General features: G+C 39.0%; 1 protein-coding gene across 3 annotated transcripts in view; it reads left to right on the top strand.

Moving 5' to 3' along the window:
- Positions 1-23641, top strand: part of LOC101739163 (filamin-A) — a 113936-nt gene that overhangs the window by 3310 nt on the left and 86985 nt on the right. For 2 of the 3 annotated variants that reach the window (XM_038016131.2, XM_038016130.2), the window contains exons 2-6: positions 19612-19913; positions 20008-20188; positions 20365-20464; positions 22787-22929; positions 23036-23259. In XM_038016131.2, coding sequence (XP_037872059.1) covers positions 19698-19913; positions 20008-20188; positions 20365-20464; positions 22787-22929; positions 23036-23259 — 864 coding nt within the window. In that variant the 5' untranslated portion in view covers positions 19612-19697. Of the gene's footprint in view, positions 1-6774; positions 6874-19611; positions 19914-20007; positions 20189-20364; positions 20465-22786; positions 22930-23035; positions 23260-23641 lie in introns of those variants that run through there. The other variant, XM_062672597.1, reaches the window with a different exon arrangement.

Here is a 23641-nt window from a genome sequence, read left to right as displayed (position 1 = left end):
GCGCCTTGAGGTGGCCCTTTCCGAGCTGAGTGGAAGCACACTGCTTCGGATTTTTGGAGGGCCACCTCGAGGCCGAGTCTCTTTATTCGTCTTACCACAGTTGCCACTGCAGCCACAACCAGGACGGCTGCTGACCGGTAGTCGTCTCCGCAAGCCGTCACCAGCGTGTCGTCAGCGTAGCAAACCACTTCGACGCCAGGCAGGTTAGCCCCGCGGAGGACCCAGTCAAAGCCTATATTCCAAAGGAGTGGACCCAGTACCGACCCTTGTGGAACCCCACGCGACACTGTTTTTCGTCCCCACCCACTCCGCTCGGGGAAGATCACCGCCCGCCCTGAGAGATAATCTTCAATCAGATTACGGAGACCGGTGGGGACGCGGTGAATGACTCCACAATCGTGCTCCAGGGGATCGTGTTGAAGGCGTTGGCAATATCAATCGACACAGCCAACAGTACACCTCCCCCAGAGCACGCCTGGTCGGAAAGATCGCGGACCCGTAAGACCGCGTCCACGGTCGACCGACCTCTCCGGAAGCCATATTGGTTGGACGCGAGATCCGGCCCAATGTTCTCGAGGTGCTGAACAAGACGCCCGGCAACCACACGCTCAAGGAGCTTACCGGCCTCGTCCAACACTACTATCGGGCGATAACCGGAGGGCTCGTCTCTAGGGCGACCGTCCTTCGGGATAAGCACCAGCCGGCCCGTGCGCCACGGCTCCGGGAACCTGCCCTCGCGGAGGCACCTGCTAAACAGCGTTCGAAGTGCAGGTCCCAACCCATCCTCAGTTAAAGCGAGAGCCCATGCTCGACTCGACAGGCCGTCGGGGCCTGGTGCTGTACGCTTCACGCGCATCCTCGCCACTGCCGCCCCAAATTCCGCCTGGGACACACCTTCCAGCTCTCCGCCGTCAGCGACCTGCGCCGTTGCCATTACAGGGGGGATGAAGGCCGTTCGGGATGAATCCGGAAATAGACCCCCGACCACCCGGTGCAATGTCTCGGGTGGCAGTGTGCTGGTCGTAGGGGGAGCCCATGGGCGAAGCGCATTGCGCGCTAGCCTGTAGGGCCGCCCCCACGGATCACGATCGAGCGAGGCGAGCAGATCATTCCAAGCGGCTTCCCTCGCCTCTCTGATGGCTATGCAAAGGGCCCTCACCTCCGTCCTGTACACCTCATAAAGGTGGTCCTCCTCCTCAGGGTCCCGATGCGTCCTTCGACGTCGGCTTCGTTGGTACGCACGTCGACTGACGTTGCAGGACTGGCGCAGGCTGGCGATCTCATCAGTCCACCAGTATACGCGGCGCTTAGGAGCAAGAGTTCTGACGCGAGGCATAGCGGCATCGCATACCCGCGACATTGCCTCGCGCATACGCTCCGCCCCCACGCTTACATTCATCGGCTCGCCGAGGGAATCGAGGCGCCAGGCCTGGACGACAGCCGCCTCATTCAGCCGTTCGACATCGAGGCGCTTCTGGGCCCAACGAGGACCCTCCACGCCGCCGCCGCAGAATAAAGGAGTTGATGTCACTTCTGGGGCTACAGCAATGCTGAAACGGATGTAGCGATGGTCGAAAAGCGTCTCCTCACCAACCATCACCGTCCAACCACGGATGCGACTCGCGACATCGGGAGATGCGAACGTGACGTCCACCACGGACCCGCCTAATCGTCTCACGCACGTAAGTTCCGTGCCACGGTTGAGAATAACGAGGCCGCCTCCGACCAGCCACTCCTCCACCGCCGTTCCTCTGGGGCACGTCCTCGAGGAACCCCAAGCCAATGACTTGGCATTGAGGTCCCCAAGGACGAGAATCCGACGGGAATGTGACCTCCCAATGACGCGACCGAGCTCAAGGAGGAGGCCCTCAAACTCGGCGAGCGTCCTGTTGGGGGAGAAGTATACTCCCACCACGATCATCTCGGCCCAGAGGACGGCGACGAAGCCACGACCCCTTTCAACGAGGTCGAATCCGGGCGGAGCACCCACACAGCCACGCCTGACAATGGCAACCCGGCCGTCAAGGTCACCTGCCCAATCGGGACCCAAAAGGACCCGGTACGGCTCTGCGACCACCGCAAGGTGAGTCAACCCCTCCGCCATGCTCTGAAACAAAAGATCTTGAGCTCTGGCGGAGTGATTGAGGTTCCCCTGGAGGAAACGAAGGACGTCTGTCATATCTGAGCATCCATCGGTGTCACCGAGGCCATACCGGGCCGATTACGCACGCCCTCAAGCGACGCGAGATCCTGCCGACGTTGTCTCTGTCTCGGGGGCTTGGCACAGGCCTTGCCCCCGGAAACGTGGTCCGCTGGTCTGCCGGCGGAGACACAAACAGTGCAGCGCGGCGCCAGCGAGCAGCCAGAAGCCACGTGACCGGCCTGGCCGCATCGGTAGCATTCCCGGCTGCGATCGACCGACGACGGGCAACGAGCGCTCACGTGGCCCAACTCGTGGCACCGGAAACACTGCAGCCTCCTGGCCTCCAGCAAATGAGCGCGGAGCACGCTCCAGCCAATCCTTAGCTTGGGAACTGCTGCGATTTTCGCCGCTGTTGAGATCGGACAACGAACTAAGACTTGTCCCATCCCGCCTGGATCGGTTTTTATTTCCCCGATCTTGATAATCTCGGGTGGACACCCCCCAATTTTGGCGAGCTCATCAGCGATTTCTTCACGCGATATCGAGTCGTCGAGGCCACTGATGCGCATCGCTGCAGTCACCAATGGCCTGGAGACCTCGACGCCCTCAGCGGGCAGAATCTCTTTCAGTTTGCTCGCCAGGAGGTTGGCTTTCTCTACTTGATCGTCTCCGTCCACCACCAGGACCTTGGCACCCGTCAGAGAGGATCGGATCCTCTGGAGCGGGATACCCAGCGATTCTAGGTCGAGCTTCGCCCTCGCGTCCGCGAGGATGAACCGATATGTGAGACCGCTATTTATCGCTTCAGGCTGTAGTTTTAATACCACAGCCTGAGAACGCGGAGCTCGGAGCCGCTTCTTTGTCCTCTTCTTTGAAGACGGGACTTTCTCCGACACCCTAGTGGGTGGAACGGCTGTGGCCGTTCTCACGGTCTCCCCTCTCGGCTTAGCGCGCCTACGGGTGACCGTAGACCAGCTTTCGGTCACGACAGCTGGAGCCGGAGGGAAGGCACGCGGTTCGGGTGTCGCAATACGCCCTACGATCAGTTATTATGCAAATTTTATTAACTTTGTGTTTTTGCTTTTTATTACAAGTCCTTATTTCTTGGCTTCGTTTTAGTTGTTTGTGAGTTCGTATTAGATGCGCATTGACTTTGAAAAACAGAACACAAAAAATATTTGTCGTAGAATTTAAGCCCTGAATGTTCTAATGAGTTACGTCACGACGCGCAGGGTCATTTTTACCCATTAGACAGTTACACCGATTACATTTGTTGTAACAGAACATATCGTTAGTACCAAATAACTTCAGAAACTGACCTTTTAAAATAATTGTGCCGATTATTTCTCAAAATTTTATCGAAAAACTTACTACGACTGGGATTACATATATTTTTAATTCTAGTATTCATTAATCACAACAGGCATATTTATTTGAATAAATTTAAATGAATAATACTCAATTAAATCAATGATATTTTCAAGTACACATGGTAATTCTCTAGTGTTAGCTTCCAACGTTAGATTCTTTGTTTGTCTTATCCTGCCTATGTCATAGATGTATCAATTGACATACTTAATTTAAATCAAAACTACTTTTTTACGATAACTGATCATCATCTGTGACCACAGACATTATAAAGTATTCGAACCGTCGAAAACACTATAATGACAATTAAAAACTGTAAATGAGTCGTCTATTATCAAAGGCGGCAATCTGACTTTTGGACAATGATTGGTAAATCAGAAAAACGAATTATTGACTTTGTATTCCATCGGCAGTCACAAAACTCTTCGGAACGACATCTTAGATAAATAACAGGTTAACTATTAACCTTTATTTAATGCAGGTTTTGAACCGTATTCTTTGAAGGAGACGATTATATTCAAATCAATCTGTATTGACATATCAATAAAAAAATTTTGTCCAAATGCACAGATTGCCACCTTTGATAATAGACGACTCAAATGTACTTTTCATTATGTCTCTACGTAAAAATGAAGAAAATGTAGGTACTATACTTAATTTTATTTCATATAACCATGTTTCAACATTTTCATTCAGTTGATGCAGAAAAAATATTAGATTCATTACTTTACTGCCATTGACGGTAGAGGATACACCTTTTTTCTTATTGCCAAGATGGGTGGACGAGCTTACAGCCCACCTGGTGTTAAGTGGTTACTGGAGCTCATAGACATTTACAACGTAAATGCGCCACTCACCTTGAGATATAAGTTCTAAGGTCTCAAGTATAGTTACAACGGCTGCCCCACCCTTCAAACCGAAACGCATTACTGCTTCACGGCAGAAATAGGCAGGGTGGTGGTACCTACCCGCGCGGACTCACAAGAGGTCCTACCACCAGTAATTACGCAAATTATAATTTTGCGGGTTTGATTTTTATTACACGATGTTATTCCTGATTGTTATTGAGTACATACGACGTTCATGGGCATCAGCAATACCAAGTCACTGAAAAGCTCGTATAATAGATAAGGAGCTAAGGACTCCGTTTGTGGAGCGTTTATTTGAGGACTTAAAATACAGGAGGGTGCATTATTTTTCTAGACGTTTTTGATTCCTTGAAAACTAATTACTCGGAGAATTCATAATTCAATAATAATTATATTCTACATACCTACATGGAACTTTGGGCATTATTGATGTCCTTGAACGATTAAGCACGATTAACTACCACCTATAAAATCACTTTTAAAGTTCAAGTAAAAACTACATCTGACAGGAAAAATTAATTTCTTACCCACCGTTGTTAATATTCAAATTATTGAATTGCTTTGCGTTCCCATGGCCTAAGAAGATTAATATCTTACGCAATAAAACAAGAAAATAATTCGTTTTGTTCGCTTCAGTTCTTTTGTTAAAATTTGAGTTACACCGCTAGTGGCATAACAACGAGCGAAGTAATCTATAGTTATATATTAATACGTGAAGCAAAAACTTTGTATCCCTTTTTACGAAAATTGCGCAACAGTATGAAATTTCCCACACTTATAGAGACTATAGAGAAGAAGTGCACAATGCTAATATTTTTTTAAAATAATGCATAAAACATACATTAAATCAATAAAGAAAACATTACACACACCACATACCATGTATTTGACGCACACACGCATGCATACTATTTATTGTCAAACTTTTGTTCTTGACGTCTGTTGTCAAATTGAGAATAGATTAAATATTGTTTGTTTTTATTAATATTTTTATAGTGTATCTTTCGCGAAATTGGTGATTGTAGTGTGTGTACAAACTTACAATTCCAATTAAGTATAGTCGAATTTCGACTACTGCGGGACCTCTAGAACAATATAAATGTAACTAATGCAATTGTCACGCTAGTATCATCAGATTTTATAATATCATAAACAAAAGTCGTCATTAGAACATAATAATACATATTGAGTTTCGTATGTGTATAGTAATAATTTATTGACAAAATAATTAAAAGTTCCTGAGTAACTTAGAATAGCTATACAGATGTGTATGTATTTTCTACGTGGCTGGACCCTACATTATTGGAGGCAACGAAGCACGAAGCTAAACGTTAGGTAGACGCTTGTTAAAATAAAATTTGTATTATTTTAGCACCCCTCTGTTTTATTTCTTTATACGTGTATCTCGATATCAGTAGTGTTCTGTTGTGAAATGTTACTAATTGACTTATTACGTTTTATTATAGACCTATCTTATGAATGATATTCAATCATTAGCGATGAAATAATGCAACAACTAATCTTATTTTAAAACTAATTTGAAGTGTGAAGAAAGGTTTTAAAATGTCGAAAAAAATACATAACTCGGTCCACGTCCTTCCTTTGTTTGTTGCTCAAAAAGGGAAAGCTTTTATAAAATGCATATTAAATTATATTCGTTACAATAACATCTTTATCTCAAATCAGTTAAATGTATATGTATAAATACCTACTCCATAAATAACAAAAATATCAGTCAATCACTTTATTTTATGATATTTATAATGTATCTACAGAAATAGACAAAGATAATTTGTAAAATTAATACTTCAATAACATAAATCGCGAAGCTGGATATATAGTCTATGAAAAAACGTATTCTATTCAATCCTTGATACCCGTGAATTTCTTCTGGATAAATTAACTTGAACGTCTGCAAAATTTATGTGTGTTTCATTTTAACTCGGTAAATATGATCACGTGACTAAATTCCAAAGTAAATTATATTGGTTACTCTATCAGAATCGTCGAGATAGTCAAATTATTTGTCCTATTTACATTTTATAATCATAATGCATCCGTTCGTCTCCCAGCAGTGAAAACAGACGTTTTACCCGTTTCTTCTTTTTACGCATAAAATAAAATAATATTGTTATCTAATTAGTGTAAAATCATGTCCGATGGAGTCTTTGTGTATTTTTTATACCGTGTTATATGTCCATATAATTAATTCAATACGTTTTTCGCGTACAATATAGAATAAAATTAACTGGGAGAGGAAAATCAAGTATATCCTAGCCACGATATCTCTAACGAAACGACAAAAGAGGATTTTATTTTTTGTCTGATAACATAACCTTTTTTCGACTTTATTTTTTTTAAGCAAACGTCTTGTTGTCGTTAGATTAGTTGTCGTGCACCTGTGGTATTTCACACGCCTCACTTTTGTGTTGGTCGCGACAATCTTCTTAACTAAGCTAGGATGAATAAAATGGAAAAACGCTTTATATCTAAGTAAGTGAATATTGTATTTCCTTCTTAGTTTTCGTAATTTAAATGTTATAAGAATATTGATTTTGAATACTTCAAGTACCGCTTAATTGTTTTATAAAAATAAAAATGTTTTTCATAATTTCACAAAATAGGATTTTTGGATTTTGGTTTACTGTACAGTAACTTTATTATTTATTGAAGTGAAAATACTATAATACTAAATAATACTAACGTGTGTATGAATGCTCTTGTAGTGAATTTTAATTTAGGATTATACGTGAAATTAAAATATCAATTCACAGAGGGCGCTACCTTACAATTATTTACTAATGACAACATTTTACATATACTTAAGACGTTTAGGATAATTGTATTTTAATTTTGGAAGGTTTCACTTCTACCACGTGTGAATTGCACACATGTTTTTTATATATTACTGCATGCCAACTGTAATGATAAAAGTAGCATGAAATATATCAGTTTACTTATCCGAATCCGTATTCTAGAGTGACCGGTGGTAAACTTAACGCTGTCTTTTGGATACATTACTACCCAAACTATCGATTGACATTTCTAATGATAGGATAGTTTTTATATTACTAAAAGTTAGCAACATAGCGAACAATGCAATTCATAATATAATAACATAAAATTTGTAAAAATCATCTTTAAAGTGAAACACATTGACTTATTAGATTATAACTTTTATTTCCTTTCGGCGGGCTCATATTTTTGTCTTCAAAAAACTACATTCTTTATTGATTTTAAAAGCAAACGAGCATCCAGCTCATTTAATGGGGTGGGATCATGGACGTCAGAAATGCCAGACAAGCTACTGCCAATCGAAAATTAGCTGGCTAATGCTTTTTTCATTAGGGTGATAAAATCACAACGTAACAAGATTAACATATTGGTTCTCGTTTGAAATACTAATAAAATCAAATGATTAAAATTTTGAGATGTCCAATTATTTATTTATTCACTTCATTCATTCACACAATACATGTTTTTTTTTTCTTTTCTTATTGCTTAGATGGGTGGACGAGCTCCCAGCCCACCTGGTGTTAAGTGGTTACTGGAGCCCATAGACATGTATAACGTAAATGCGCCACCCACCTTGAGATAAGTTCTAAGGTCTCAGTATAGTTACAACGGCTGCCCCACCCTTCAAACCGAAACACATTACTGCTTCACGGCAGAAATAGGTGGGGTCGTGGTACCTACCCGCGCGGACTCACAAGGGGTCCTACCACCAGTAAAATTTACCACATGTAAAATTTATATTGGCGTTCTTAATGCCCAAGGCATTCTCTGCCAGTCAACCAAAGGTACTGCATAGTAAATGATAGTAGGTGCAATAAAATTTATATCAAATTATAAATGCATACACAAAAATACATACATGTCCAATAACGTCAAAAATAATAAACATAAGAAAAATATATGTGTGCTGCGTTGCACGTTGTGTGTACATGCATGGACGATTCGCAAAATAACAAACACGGAACATAACAGTACAATATCTTCACTAGCGCATGAATTAATACGATAATTTATCGTTTTTTTTTTGCGGGGAGACATTGATGACATTTACGAAGTGGAATGACTACTTAGGAATTAATCAGTTTCATTCAAAATTAAAAGTTGATAATTTTCCAAGAGCATTGTCGTCCATCCGTATTTACTTTGGAATTAAAGTTACTAAATTGGACCGATACAGAGACCTGCATGACCCCTTTTTTTAACGCTGGGGAATCCGTTTACGGATACCCGGTCGAGAAGGGTAACAGACCGGGTTATGCCGGACTTCGGCTCCTCCAGAGAAGAAGAGGGAGAAGAGGAAGACCAAAGTCCTCCTCTTCTTCTAATTCCTATCGGGAGACTACGCCTTGAAAAAGGCGCGCGAGGCGCTGCGCGACGTCTACCACACAGGACCCGCCCCGCAAAACCGACTACCGACTAACCCCCATCGAGCACCACCACTCCGACTCCCTGAAACCTAATGACTCCTGCCCTTGGGATAACATGCAAAAACGTGAAGTGGTCCACATTTTGGAAGCTAAGGAGTGAAGAGCAGTGAGATAAAGAGAGAGAGAGCAGCTGAAGGAGGCTGCCACCGACGTCAACCGTCACATCAACCAAAATTTTTATTATATCTGTATTTTATCTTGTAACGAAACTAAATCACATATGCACGAATAGGCGACACCAGCTTAGAATCACCCAATTAAAAGTAGCGGGTGGCCCATGCCTGGGTGGTGGGGTTCGCCCCAAGGCTCGTTCCGTGCCCCTACAAGGGAGTTCGACGATCCGTTGTTCATCTTCTTAAAGCAATTGAATACATTGCGTGACATACATAATAGGATCATAGACTGCTATGTATATTAGCAATGTTTTTAATTAAATTTGCAAAATTTAAGTAAAAACGAATAAAATCGTTCCATAAATTACATTTATGATTAAAAAGTGAACAGAGTGTAGAAGCTCATTCTCAAACAAAATTGAAAGTCCGATTGAGTTGATCGAAAAGTTTTAAAACATCGGTAAAACGTTTTATGACTTTTGCTTCGGCTGAATCCTTAAGCGATCTCAGATAGTTTGTAATGCAACATCTTTATTTACATTTAAATATCCAAAAGCTTCACAAAGCAACTTATTAATTCCACTTGCGCGTTCCTCGCTCCGTCTGTCTGGCGAGGGCTTGAACTTTCTGACGATCTCACGTATGAAGCTCTATACTTTATAAGAAAGCACTGCGAAACTCACAATGTAGTAAATGCATGCATAAAGTTTCACGAGAACTTGTATTGCAACATAAAATAAAGTTCTGAAATGTTCGTTAGTGTCTACTGTTCAATTAGTGTATTTAATCACAAAAGAAAGTTATTCTTGTGTTTAGAAACGGGTTTATTTCCCCAAAAAAACATATAGGATTAAATCGTTCCCAAAAGCTAAGATAGACGAGTGGATAGAATGACTCTTAATACGCACGCAAGGTAGACTCTTTGCTTGAATAAATATTACTTCTTACTTAGGTCAGAATAGAGTTCCGGCCTATAAAAAGTGCACATGACTAATTATAGCAGTATTGCTTATCTGGTCAAGAGCGCAATTATTCTTGCATAAAGCAGCAAGAGATATATACCATTTTCATAATACAAATATATCTATAAAATATACCGTCTTCATTTTCCTCCAAGCCAAATTATCGTCCAGCCCATGTAAGATAAGAACAGTATAGATATGGATTGCTGAAATTTTATGGCAATGATGCCAATTCCATTTCTAGTTTTTTTTCCATTTCTAGTTTCATATGTGAAATTTTGAGTAAAGGACCATTAAGAAACAAAATTGGATACATTTATCAGTGAATATTAAGCGGATAAGACATGTCACGAAAAAAATGTAACAACACCTGTTTAGGAAGATCGCGGCATACCATCAATCTACGTCCGTGTTCGCATCGCGTGGGCTGCGCTCTACGAATACATCAAGTGAAGCGGCGCTTAACAACTCTGACGATGGTTTTCCACTCGTTTGCCTATCGTTTGTACTCGTAAATACAGAATATGTTGCAAAGCGTACATTAGTTATGTGATATATATATGTTCCATGGGGAGTGCTCTGAGGAATTGTTCGAGATGATACCGGCATCTCGTTTTTACCATCGCACCGCCCGCCACCGGAGTAGAGTTCATCCATACTACCTGGAGCCACTGCGGTCATCCACAGTGCGTTTCCAGAGGTCTTTTTTGCCACGTACCATCCGGCTATGGAATGAGCTTCCCCTCCACGGTGTTTCCCGAGCGCTATGACATGTCCTTCTTCAAACGAGGTTTGTGGAGAGTATTAAGCGGTAGGCAGCGGCTTGGCTCTGCCCCTGGCATTGCTGAAGTCCATGGGCGACGGTAACCACTCACCATCAGGTGGGCTGTATGCTCGTCTGCCTACAAGGGCAATGAAAAAAAAAATGAGAATTCAGTTTGGTTGAATTTCTATTCTAAGAAAAGTATATATCCTCAAAAATGTAACTCTCGACATAAGAGGCATAGAATAGGGTATCGGAAAATTTCATATTTAAATTTAGCCACACGTACATTAGCAATTATGTCAAATATAGAACGGACTTTATGTCTTTAATAATAAAGAATAGACCTTTATTTTTATACTTCAATTGGTGTTTTAAGGCGAGATCTATTGTTAAAAAGATTAACAAAATAATGAGGAGAAATCTTCTAAGCACCAGAGCGTCAAATGAATATCGGACAATGCGATTTCATTGAATATCGCAAACTCATTAAACAAAGCGATAACTGAACATGACGATTTGAATGGAAACGCAAATTAAGCAAATTAAAAGTTCTCAATTGTAATTTTCGTAAGTACATACCTACTAAGCGCGGGTGTGGCGCCAGCAGCGATTACACAGCTCTTCATTTCTGAAGCATTATTTATGAGATGTACACGATCAAAGGCAGGGGTATGTGGCACGTTTAAAACGAGCATTACACGTATCTCAAGTCAAATGAAATGAAATAAAAAAAAAAATATTCAACATAAATGAAAGTACATACTTGTTGAACGTCAAAAAGAGCTAACTACATACTTTTTTTTTATATTAATTTTTACAATGAGTATTATAACGTAACAATTATTGCAATATTGAAATGCCCGGAGCGAGCAACTCCTTCCCACTTTGTGCAATCTTCTAGATAATCATTGACTTGATAGTAAGCAATGTGTGTGCTTAGTGCGAATTTTTTACGTACTCGATAGCGTAAAAGTTAACCCAATTTTGTATGCAGTTTGAACAGCGCCCCTAGCGGCAAAGGTTTTTTTTTTTTATTGCCCTTGTAGGCAGACGAGCATACGGCTCACCTGATGGTGAGTGGTTACCGTCGCCCATGGACTTCAGCAATGCCAGGGGCAGAGCCAAGCCGCTGCCTACTGCGGTAGGCAAGCGATCCCATTCCATACCATGAGCTAACTTTTACGCTATCGAGAACGTTAAAAAACTCGCACTAAGCACACAGAGCTGTTTACTCATGATATCTGTTCTACATATGCCCTATGTATAATATACCTGGCTAGATCACAACGTTCCGTAGCTCCATAACTCGATGCAAATCCTCTCAGTAGGTGGTTTGCGCTTCATCAGCACCTAATAACAATCGGCCCACAATCCTATCCTTGCGTAGGTATTTCATTAGAACATTAATAAATGTATATCGTTAATTAAGCACATTCCTCGTTGATTAGATGAATTAATATACATATAATATAAAGTACCGTCTAGCAGTCGAGATCGGCATAAGCTCTGAGTTTTTATTTATTTATTTTTTATTGCTTAGATGGGTGGACGAGCTCACACTCCACCTGGTGTTAAGAGGTTACTGGAGCCCATAGACACCTACAACGTAAATGCGCTACCCACCTTGAGATATAAGTTCTAAGGTCTCAAGTATAGTTACAACGGCTGCCCTACCCTTCAAACCCTTCAAGTACAAAAGATCTGGCGAGATAATTTAGGATAATTAATTATCATTAAAATACAGCAATAAAATGGGATAGCTAATAGAAAGAAATAAGTTTCAGTTCAAAATTGTTCTAGATCATTCACACTAGGGAAAAATTAATCACCAATATGTTTCTCTTTTGTATATTATCAACAGTGATGTTAAACATCTAGTCTCGTTGAATTTCGAAGCTAATTTTGTTTCGTGTAATTTAAAACGCAAAAGTTTTGAACAACGCGACTCATATAAAACTCACGTAATATAACAGTTGCGGAGGTCCCAAAACATGTTTACAAAAACACAGGGCAAATATTTTATGAAGCACGGACTCGGAAACTAAATAAGGAAAATGTGGTGAGATTTTGTTTAAAATTACTAACTCAGTTAAAAAAAAAACTGATTTCCTGCAACATTTTACTGGTGGTAGGACATCTTATGAGACCGCACGGGTAGGTACCATCACCCCGCCTATTTATGCCGTGAAGCAGTAATGCGTTTCGGCTTGAAGGGAGGGGCAGCCGTTGTATACTTGAGACTTCAGAACTTATATCTCATGGTGCTTGCTAGATGGGTGGACGAGCTCACAGTCCACCTGGTGTTAAGTGGTTACTGGAGCCCATAGACATTTACGACGTAAATGCGCCATTCACCTTGAGATATAAGTTCTAAGGTCTCAAGTATAGTTACAACGGCTGCCCCACCCTTCAAACTGAAACGCATTACTGCTTCACGGCAGAAATAGGCAGGGTGGTGATACCCGCCCGCGCGGACTCACAAGAGGTCCTACCACCAGTAAATTGCGTTTAGTTTTAGGACATAGATAGTTTGGTGTTCGATTTTGTTTGTTCTGTGGAGAAAAGGACATACAATATCATTATGTAATGGTAAACGAACTGTTCAGAATTTAAACTTATTTATGCATCTTCATTTCTAAAAGTCGGGATTAGTTTAGTTTGATGACTTTAGTTTGATGTCCTCGCATCACCCGTTTTAAAACCCCTCTTATCCACTTGTCTCTGTCTTCGGCAGTCCTAAGTACTTCAGGTATATTACTATGTCATCGAATTTCGTAACCTGAAATCTTTCCAGATTAATGTTCAGTATTTTGCTTTGTACCAAAAGATCATGATTAACGTAATTGGTTTTCTTTTTATGACCTTCCCAAAGCGAGGAGCATACAACTCACCTGATCGCTTACATGTAAACAAAACAATAAAGTTAGTACCCAACTATATTCATTCGTCGGCAACGTTAATGAATCATTTGACCTGACCAAGAACCAGTTTGTTTCGATGCGATGAGCAACAATTTGAAAATTTTAGCATAAATTCATCGCGTTAATGCAGTTAATTGTGTTCACGAGTGCTCGTGCGATCACGGCTAAGGCTTTATATGTATATATACAATGACAAGATCAACTAAAATAGACATGACGCTAGATACGTTTCTGCTTACAACGCGGACGATAGCAAACAGTCATCCCACATCGCATTATAGAATATTATTACATAATGATATCGACGAACCAATTTAAACGCGGGGCGTCCCACGCGATCGCTTCCAGCCTCCAACACTCATTGTTCTTCTATGTCATACAGCGAATTTGCGATAAATATATTAATGTAAGCTTAAAGAATATCCATAACGCTAACCCGAATTTTACTAATATGGACGTTTTTTTTGTATTTTTTGTTTGTATTGCCCTTGTAGGCAGACGAGCATACCTACCTTATGGTGAGTGGTTACCGTCACCCATGGACTTCAGCAATGCCAGGGGCAGAACCAAGCCGCTACCTAGCCTTAAAATATTAGACGTTCGTCGATCCGTATGTTATTCTGAACTTGTATGTGTGCCAGCTTATCTTGGAAATGGCGTTAATGAGGTTCAGGTATCTGTCAAATACCTTATGCTCTATGATGGCTACTACCATGAAGAGGATTTTATCATTGTTTCATTTCATTCAGGTGGGGATGAACGATGAAATATTTTATCCTATTAATATATTTCATAGGTTTTTTTTATTGCACTTGTAGGCAGACGAGCATATAGCCTACCTGATGGTGAATGGTTAACGTCACCAATGGATTTCAGCAATGCCAGGGGCAGAACCAAGCCGCTACTTAGCCTGAAAACATTAGACGTTATATTCATCACAGTTAATCGTGTTCAGAACATTCTCGAACGACAGATGGACAAGTTTAAACACAGAACAGAGTCTCTGAGAGCAGTTGGAAACATTGTCCGTAGGATTTCAATTAAATATTCCAACAATAACGGCCGAGAAGAACCGAGAATTTGTATTAAATAACTAAAACTATTCGTAGTTTCATTTGATTTCGTATGAACACAATCCAGCTGTAGTGTCGCGGTCTGTCGACTAACCGGAGAAGTTTTGAAACACACTCAGAGCATTATTTAAGTTAATCTATTCATATTCACAAAAGAAATGCGATTTTAATTGATTTTTTATTCAAATAAACGAAGAAATTTTTACACATGTACATAGATAGATACGTTTTTTAATTACGATGAACAATTTGTAAATGTTTCCATAAGGCTACTTGATACTGGTTCCACTGGTGGTAGGACCTCTTGTGAGTCCGCACGGGTAGGTACCACCGCCCTGCCTATTTCTGCCGTGAAGCAGTAATGCGTTTCGGTTTGAAGGGTGGGGTAGCCGTTGTAACTATACTGAGACCTTAGAACTTATATCTCAAGATGGGTGGCGCATTTACGTTGTAGATGTCTATGGGCTCCAGTAACCACTTAACACCAGGTGGGCTGTGAGCTCGTCCACCCATCTAAGCAATAAAAAAAAACCAAAATAAAAGAAAATTCTCTTTCAAAATTCATTAATTGAGTAGTTAATAAAATATGCTTATTATAATTAATAATGCGATGTTATATTCTGTTACGCACGTACAATTATGGAACTGACTAAAATAAACATTTACAGATAGGCTATCTGCAAACAAAGAAAAAGAGAATAATTTTCAATGTATTTTTTCTACACTAATCCGAACGAATGTACTAGGTGTAAAAGCTGAAACAAAAAGAATGATCTATTTTTTAAAATAAAATTGTTCCCTATGAAGAAAACAAATAATAAACACAAAACATAAGTAAATAAATTCAAACGCCAAGTTGTTATTTAATACCGCAATAGTTAGTTGAATTAGTAGTACACCTTTATAATAATTTCATTCCTTACATGAGCGCCGGCGAATTGCATTAGGGATTTCAGGCCCCTTCCTCATTTATTCCTCTGTCTGTTGGTGGGGAACTGATTCTTATTCCACGCCATGCACATCCAAGAACAAAATTATTGGATGCTTGTTTTTCGAATATTTTTCACAACAAATGCTTTGGTAAATTTAAACAAACATTTTTAATGCTGTTTAATAAAAGTTACAAATACTTTTCAGGCTACCTTAGCGATCAGGGAGACTGATGTCTCGATGTTCACAATAAAAAAAGAGTGCGGAATAAACATTTCCTGTCACTTTTATATATATTTTTCATTTAATATTAGATTATTTTTTTAAAGCTTAGTTTAAAAATCATGCTTAAATAGCTCTTATATTGTACACTATTCCCCTCTTATACATCGTATTTCTCCCTGCTAATGGTTTGCTGGAAGAAAACTCATGAATGAGTTAAGCTCGCCTTTGTACATAGTATTTAGACATTCTTTAAATCTGTTTTTATTGTATTTTCTTTTTGTGTACAATAAGTATAAATAAATAAAATAAAAAGTGCTAAAAATTTCGTGGTTATCCCGTGATGATTTATTTATTGTTCTGATATGATTGACGGTTACCCTCTAAATCGTTTAAATGAAGCCATATCAATTCGCGATTGAAAGTCGTTCTTTTTGTATGTTTAGACATCTTGAACTCGGCCTATTGATTGGTAAATACATCGAGTAAGCATTTGTGTGATCAAAAAGTTGGCCCTTTTTCTGAATCTTAAGATCTAAATGTGTATCTATATATTTAAGCGTACATAAGTATGGTTTTATTATCACGTATTAGTTGCCACATTACAGGCAATCCTAGTTTGAGGCCAAACGACCGTGCGTGACTTTTCCCCGGTTATTATTATTATATCAGAAAATTTTCTTTAAATTTTCGCTCGCTTAAAAATTTCAAAACAAGTTACCTCACATTATTTATTAAGTAAATTCGTTATCATTTTATTTGCCAACCACTTATTGTACATTTTTTATTTTAATTTTATACATTGCGTTGGTCGTTGTATTGTATTTTGCTTGAACTAATTAGTGCGTGCCTTCATGCTGTGTATAAACAGATAATTGTATATTCACTAGAGTCGACTATTATCAAAGCCGGCAATCTGACTTTTGGACAATTATTGGTAAATCAGAAAAACGAATTATTGACTTTGTATTCCATTGGCAGCCACAAAACTCTTCGGAACGACATCTTAGATAAATAACAGGTTAACTATTAACCTTTATTTAATGCAGGTTTTGTACCGTATTCTTTGAAGGAGACGATTATATTCAAATCAATCCGTATTGACATATCAAAACATTTTTTTGTCCAAATGCACAGATTGCCACCTTTGATAATAGACGACTCACTTGTTCTAGTGGATAGCGCCTTTATTGTCCAGGAAATTATTGGTAGAGCATCTTATATGCGGATGTTTTAAAAATAAATATTTATTTATAAAATATTTTATTGATAGAAAAGCAGTTCTGTTATGAATACCTTTTACATATAGTTATAGTATGTATAACGTTATGATTTTGACAAAAAGTTATGTACACTATTGCATATCATGCATAGTGACCCCTTTAATTTAACTTTCTTTAGCCACGACATAATGATTATATTAACTAAAATTTAATAAATAAACAAAGCTATTTATGCTAGATAATTTACGTGGAACATATATATCTTAAAAATACGTTATTAGTTGCTTTTTTTTGCTTTTTACGATCCATAGAGGAGCTCCGTGCCTCATCTGATAGTTTATGAAATCACGCATGAAAAGGGGGCGATGAAAAATCGGTAATACGTGAATGTCTCTCTCTCTCTCTTTCTCTCTCTCTCTCTCTCTCTCTCTCTCTCTCTCTCGTTGCAAGCAGCAAATTTTAAGATATAAATAAAATACAATATATAGTAAGCCGTGAAATCTAGCTCCCGCTTAAAACAAAACAAAACAAAACAAAAACAAAAACGAAAAGCTGTATGCAAGCTTTTACCTAATTGACTTTATGGTCAATGAACTTTGTCTTACGAAATCTTCCATGTATTCAAAGTGGTAATTCTAATTGATACCTTAATTAATACATATAAGGAGTCGTCGCCTTAAATGTGTTTTGACCTGGTTTAATGCTTTGTAGATAGCTAATAAATAATATTATGTCGCAGTCGCATTCATACTTAACTGTCCATACCGATTACAAATTTACACAATCTCCCATCCCACACGAGTTTAATTTGCCTAAATTTAATAATTTTTTATTCTTAGTTGTCACTTAGTTCTTATTATTCTTAGTTTTTAATTCTCAGTTTTTAATTCTTACTGGTGGTAGGACCTCTTGTGAGTCCACGCGGGTAGGTACCACCGCCCTGCCTATTTCTGCCGTGAAGCAGTAATGCATTTCGGTCTGAAGGGTAGGGTAGCCGTTGTAACTATACTGACATCTCAGAACTTATATCTCAAGGTGGGTGGCGCATTTACGTTGTAGATGTCCATGGGCTCCAGTAACGACTTAACAACAGGTGGGCTGTGAGCTCGTCCACCCATATAAGCAATAAATAAAAATAAAAAACGTAACGTATTATTGTAAAAAAATCTGATATTGCCTCCTGAGCGCGAGAGTGAGTCGATATTGCCTCCTGAACGCGCGAGAGTGAGTCGATATCTATCGGCAAATATTTTAAGAATCTTGAATGCAATCATCAATCAAATTGGATGTGACGACCCATCATCAATAAGCTAAAATTCAACATCCGAACTCAATATGTCACGAGACGTCTGAAATTCCAGATATACTTTTGATAATATTAATGATACATTTACAACTAAAAGCTTATGTTTTAGTCTGTTATTTTGTTGATATTTGATTAAAAAAACGAATTTGCGACCGAATTACCTGTTTAAATTGCTATCGGAGCACATTAGACACTACCACATGAAAATAGCCACCTACCTTTAAGAAATAAGGTTAAAATCATAACTCTTTCAGTAACGGCCCTCCCATCTTCAAATCGGAATGTATAACCGCTTAACGGCCGAAATAGACGTGCTGGTGGAACCTAGATGTGGGTATACGATATGCCCTACCACTAGGAACTAGGAATTATGAAATTTTATTAATTCTTATTTACATATTTATTTTATTTCACTATGTTCCACAAAACTTCCAAGATCCGTCATTAAGCAACTGCTCCGTGAGCATTTGTTAAATTCGCACTCACTTATAGAATTGCCGGAATCCACATATCACACTACACGTGTACCCTAGTAAAGAAGTAATAAAGAAACCGTGTTATGTTGATTTACAAATTTACACCAATCGAGTGCTGATTAACAGAATACTTATGACTTGATGTCTGTTAAGTCTTCAAGAACAGAGTCATTTAAAAATTAAACAAAACTAGAGGTCCCGCAGTAGTCGAAATTCGACTATAATTAATTGGAATTGTAAGTTTGTACACTATCATAATTGTATTTTATACTTATGCATGCGTGTGTGCGTCAAATACATGGTATGTAGTGTGTGTAATGTTTTCTTTATTGATTTAATGTATCTTTTATGCATTATTTTAAAAAAATATTAGCATTGTGCACTTCTTCTCTGTATTCTCTATAAGTGTGGAAAATTTCATACTCCTCCGTCCGCGCAATTTTCGTAAAAAGGGATACAAAGTTTTTGCTTCACGTATTAATATATAGATATAAATTGTTCTCGTACGAGTATTTACATTTAATATTAGGTAAGGCTATGAATAAAATAGTGACATTAAGCAAAGACCTCTATTAATCAATATGTCCTGTACTTTAGGTATAAATCTACAATTGGAACACAACTAATCTCACTTGCCAAGGGATATATATCACGTTCGAAGTAGTTGCTCGTAACTTACGCTTTATTGTTTGGTCGTCTCTGATATCTTGATTGCATTTATGTTGTCGCCCGTGACGTATAGTTCATATTTAGTTCCTGAAGAACCAATCGAGATGTAATTATTCCTTCCATTCTAGGAGACAAACAATGTGCGGGACCAAAGATTACACTATGTTAAGTAGACTAAGGATGACTTTGATGCGGTATTGATGAAAGTATAACTATGGAGGGTACGAGAGTGACGCATCAGGGAGTGAGAGCCCACTCTGCCGAAGGCTCAGCAGGCAGGATCACGCAGGCTGGGCTGGCAGCTCGGAGTCCGGAAGGAACTGCGGCTAAGGGCATGGCCATTAAAGGCCACGAGGATTTATGGGTAGAAATACAAGCTAATACCTTCAGGAATTGGGTTAACGAGACTCTGAAGCCCAGAAATATTAAGGTACGTAAATCGAAATAATTTATATTATAAATGGTAGCGTTTGTTGTTTGTATTGATGCTAATGAAAAGTAATTGATTCCTTATCTTTATTTAGGTTATTGACCTTGTGGAGGACCTTCGGGATGGAACAGTGCTGTGTTCGCTGGTGGAGTCATTGCAGGGTCGTCGACTGAAAGGGTGGAGTGCAAACCCTACGAATCAGCATCATAAGCTAGAGAACGTTACCACCGCTTTGCAGGCCATAGAAGATGACGGCGTGAAACTTGTTAATATCGGTTAGACATTATTTTCCGATTTTTTTCACAATACACATTAGTAATAGTTAACTTGAAAAAAAAATTGAAACCCACAGGGCCTTTCAGACTTGCATTTTTCTTTTATATTAAATTATATTAACATTGTTTGTTTCCATAACTCGTGATGAAAATTGTGATTTTAATTTATTTTTCAGGCAACACTGACATCGTGAACGGAAACCTTAAATTAATCTTAGGTTTGATCTGGTCATTGATTGTTCGATATCAAATAGGCAGGAGCAAATTCCCGCCGAGGTAAATCTTTGTTTTAATTATTATTAACAAAATACATCCACTACTAAAATGAATCCAGTACAAATACGAGTACACATTGCTTTGCACTTTTATATCTCCGAATTTCGTTCATTGTGTTAAATAAATTATGTATCAGTTCTTGTAAAGAGTTGTAAATTATGTAACAAATGCTTCGATGACCGATCTAGTACATTAACAGTTCTAAAGGGATCTGTGGTCATCTCTGAATAATGCAAAACTTTTCTAGTCCCACGAGTGATTATTTTGCATAGTAATTTGAAAAATAAATCCATTCCGAATTGTTAGTAATGTAAAGACGATTTAAAGTACCTGTAAAGGCAAACGTGAATAAAAATAATAATAATAATATTGAGTATATTTTTCGTGATGTTCGATGTTCGAAAAAACAATGCAAAAACAAAAATAAATCTGTATATTTGCAATCACGTCAATGGACACTTCTATTATCGGTCTTCTCAAATCTTAACAAATAAATCGTAGAATGTTTGTATTTCATTTGTTTAAATAAATGCAGCTAACCATTTCACACAATTCGAAATGACCACGAAACGCAGTTACGTAATTCGAATGACTATTTGCAATTTCAATATTCGCGTTATTGAAAATACACGGTTGCATGTTCTCAAACATAAATCGTTTGCTTACATATTTATTTATACGCGTATTACGTGGTACTGTTGGGTTCATAGACACAAATAACTGAAAGATAATTGAAACTGTCACTTTTGTATCCCTTCTTCGAAGTGGCTTATCGCAATAAATAAAAAAAAAAACACGTGTGGCCGCGGTAAAGCTATTGCATAGCATATTTTATTAACTTATGCAATTATAGTTAGACAATCATAATTTATTATATTAAATATTAAATATTATATTAAAACAATAATAAAATAAGACCACGCTATATTTATAAACATTAACAAAAGCAAAACATTAACTGTCCCCTTCACACTCATAAGCTAGACTGCGCGAGAGAGAGATGAGCAGACTTTTCATGATGCACATGCAGTGGAGTGTCACGTCACGCGCTTATTCAGAAACACTACACAAGCGCAACGTGTGAATGTGTTGAAAGCGAGCTACATGGTAGGCGGAGTGGAGGTGTTAGGTTTTATTTTCGTTACTGAATTTCTTGATTCGGTCGCCGCGCTCAAAGCCCACGATAAAAGCTATGCAGTAGCTTAAAAATCTACGAACGAACTTAGTCATGACAAGTCTGTGTATGCGCAATCGACAAATACTACGATTACGTTCAAAGTAAACACGTTACAGATACACTTTACGAAATTGCTTCATTGCCCCGGTGTTGGGAAACCCGATCGTTCGAGTTCTTCTCAGTTTTAAATAAATTAGATTTCAATTGGATAATTCACCGCTTGCGACAAATAAGACGAGGGGAAAGTGAAGGCTTTAGATTCGTTTTGGGGATACTACGCTATTAGCGTACACAGACAAAATTGACTAGTTTTTTTTGTTTTGTTAAAACTTATTTTTCTCTTAGTATCGTGATCTATACGTGATCTATAGTATCTAAGCGTGACTGAATGAACGACCAGACTGAATGAATAAATTAAATATTATTTAAAAAAATGTGTACAAAGACGAGCTCAACTCAGAGATGAGTTTTCTTCCAGCAAAATCATAATTACATACTTGGAGTGTAATAAAATATAAATTTGAATAAAAATAACCTTGAAAATTCAGTTTCTTAAGGGAGGTAAACGAGATCAATTTTTTTAAAAAAAGTTAAAAACATAGAACTAAAATTATAGACCTGGAAATCCGCGTAAATGCGTCATTGAACCAATGTCCTTCGACTTTTTCTTTGCAATTTTCTCTAAGTAAATGACACTATGGAGTGATTTCCACGAAATGATTCCTAGCATGCGTTCTTCTAGTATAATTATGCTAACATCATTCTCCTGCCTTTCGACTAATCATCTGGGGTCGGCGCAACGTGTCTTCTGTTTTCATACTCCTCTATCATATACCATTTCTTCGCTCTTTTTAGGTTTACCTTTTCCTTTTCCTCTTTCTCTACCTCTATAATTATGCAAGCAATTATAAAATATTAGAAGGTGCAAAAGGTAAGTCTGGAGTCAAGTTTACCAACAAACAATACCAAATTTAAGACCGTCCGACCGGACACGTCCGTAATTACTTGACGCTAACCGGGCGACTTGTTTGCAAAGTTATCAAAGTGATAACATATACTGGTTGCACCTCATTTTCTCACGTGGCCCCGTAAATTGCTTAGTCTAGAGGGCGGCAAATTGCACGTTTATCGCCGTTTGATTGCAGAAAGCTGATGCTATCGTGGCTACAGGCAGTGTTGCCGGAGTGCCGCGTTAACAACTTGACTACAGATTGGAACAGCGGCGTGTTGCTCTCGGCCCTTCTCGACTACTGCAAGCCAGGCGTTTTCCCTCACTGGCGAGAGCTCAGTCAGTATTATCAATTAAAAGCCGCGCTATGAATACTTTTATTGCTGAATTGAATTTGTATGAAATAATATCAAAATACGTAATAAGAATTGTATTATGTACCCAGATCGACACGAGGCTGTAGAGAACTGCAGGCGCGCAATGAGGCTTGCACACCGCGAGCTGGAGGTTCCGATGATATTGGAACCCGAGTATTTGGCTTCACCTTGGCTTGACGAGTTGTCTGGCATGACGTATTTGTCCTACTTTATGAAACCAGATTCACCGGGCTTCAGGACAACGCTGGAGTGGGTCAACTCTAGACTAGAAAGGGCAATTACTAACTTCACGGTTAGTGCGCAGTTTTTTACTGTATTTTTTTTCTAACCCCAAAAACAGTATTGTGTAAATATCGCATTATGATTTGGTTCTCAAATAGTTACTTAGTTTATCATTAGTAGATTGAAACCGTCCTGCAGTTCTTGTTTGAAAGTTGGGACTGCCATTATACAATACACTTTAGAGTTGGATCTCATGTCTCAAGGTGGATGACATCAAGCAGTTATGCGTTCCTGTTTGAAAGGTGGGGCCGCCATTATACAATACATTTTAGACTTGGATCTCATGCCTCAAGGTGGATGACAGCATTTACGTATACGTCTAGAGCCAAAATAGTCAAAACGTTATACGCTGAATGCCATTTTGTTACGCAAAATTCGCAAACAATTTCTTA

Source organism: Bombyx mori, chromosome 15 (assembly GCF_030269925.1).
Source record: "Bombyx mori chromosome 15, ASM3026992v2".
Lineage (NCBI taxonomy): Eukaryota > Metazoa > Arthropoda > Insecta > Lepidoptera > Bombycidae > Bombyx > Bombyx mori.
Note: the sequence above shows the minus strand (reverse complement) of the source record. Positions and strands in the feature narration are given on the sequence as shown.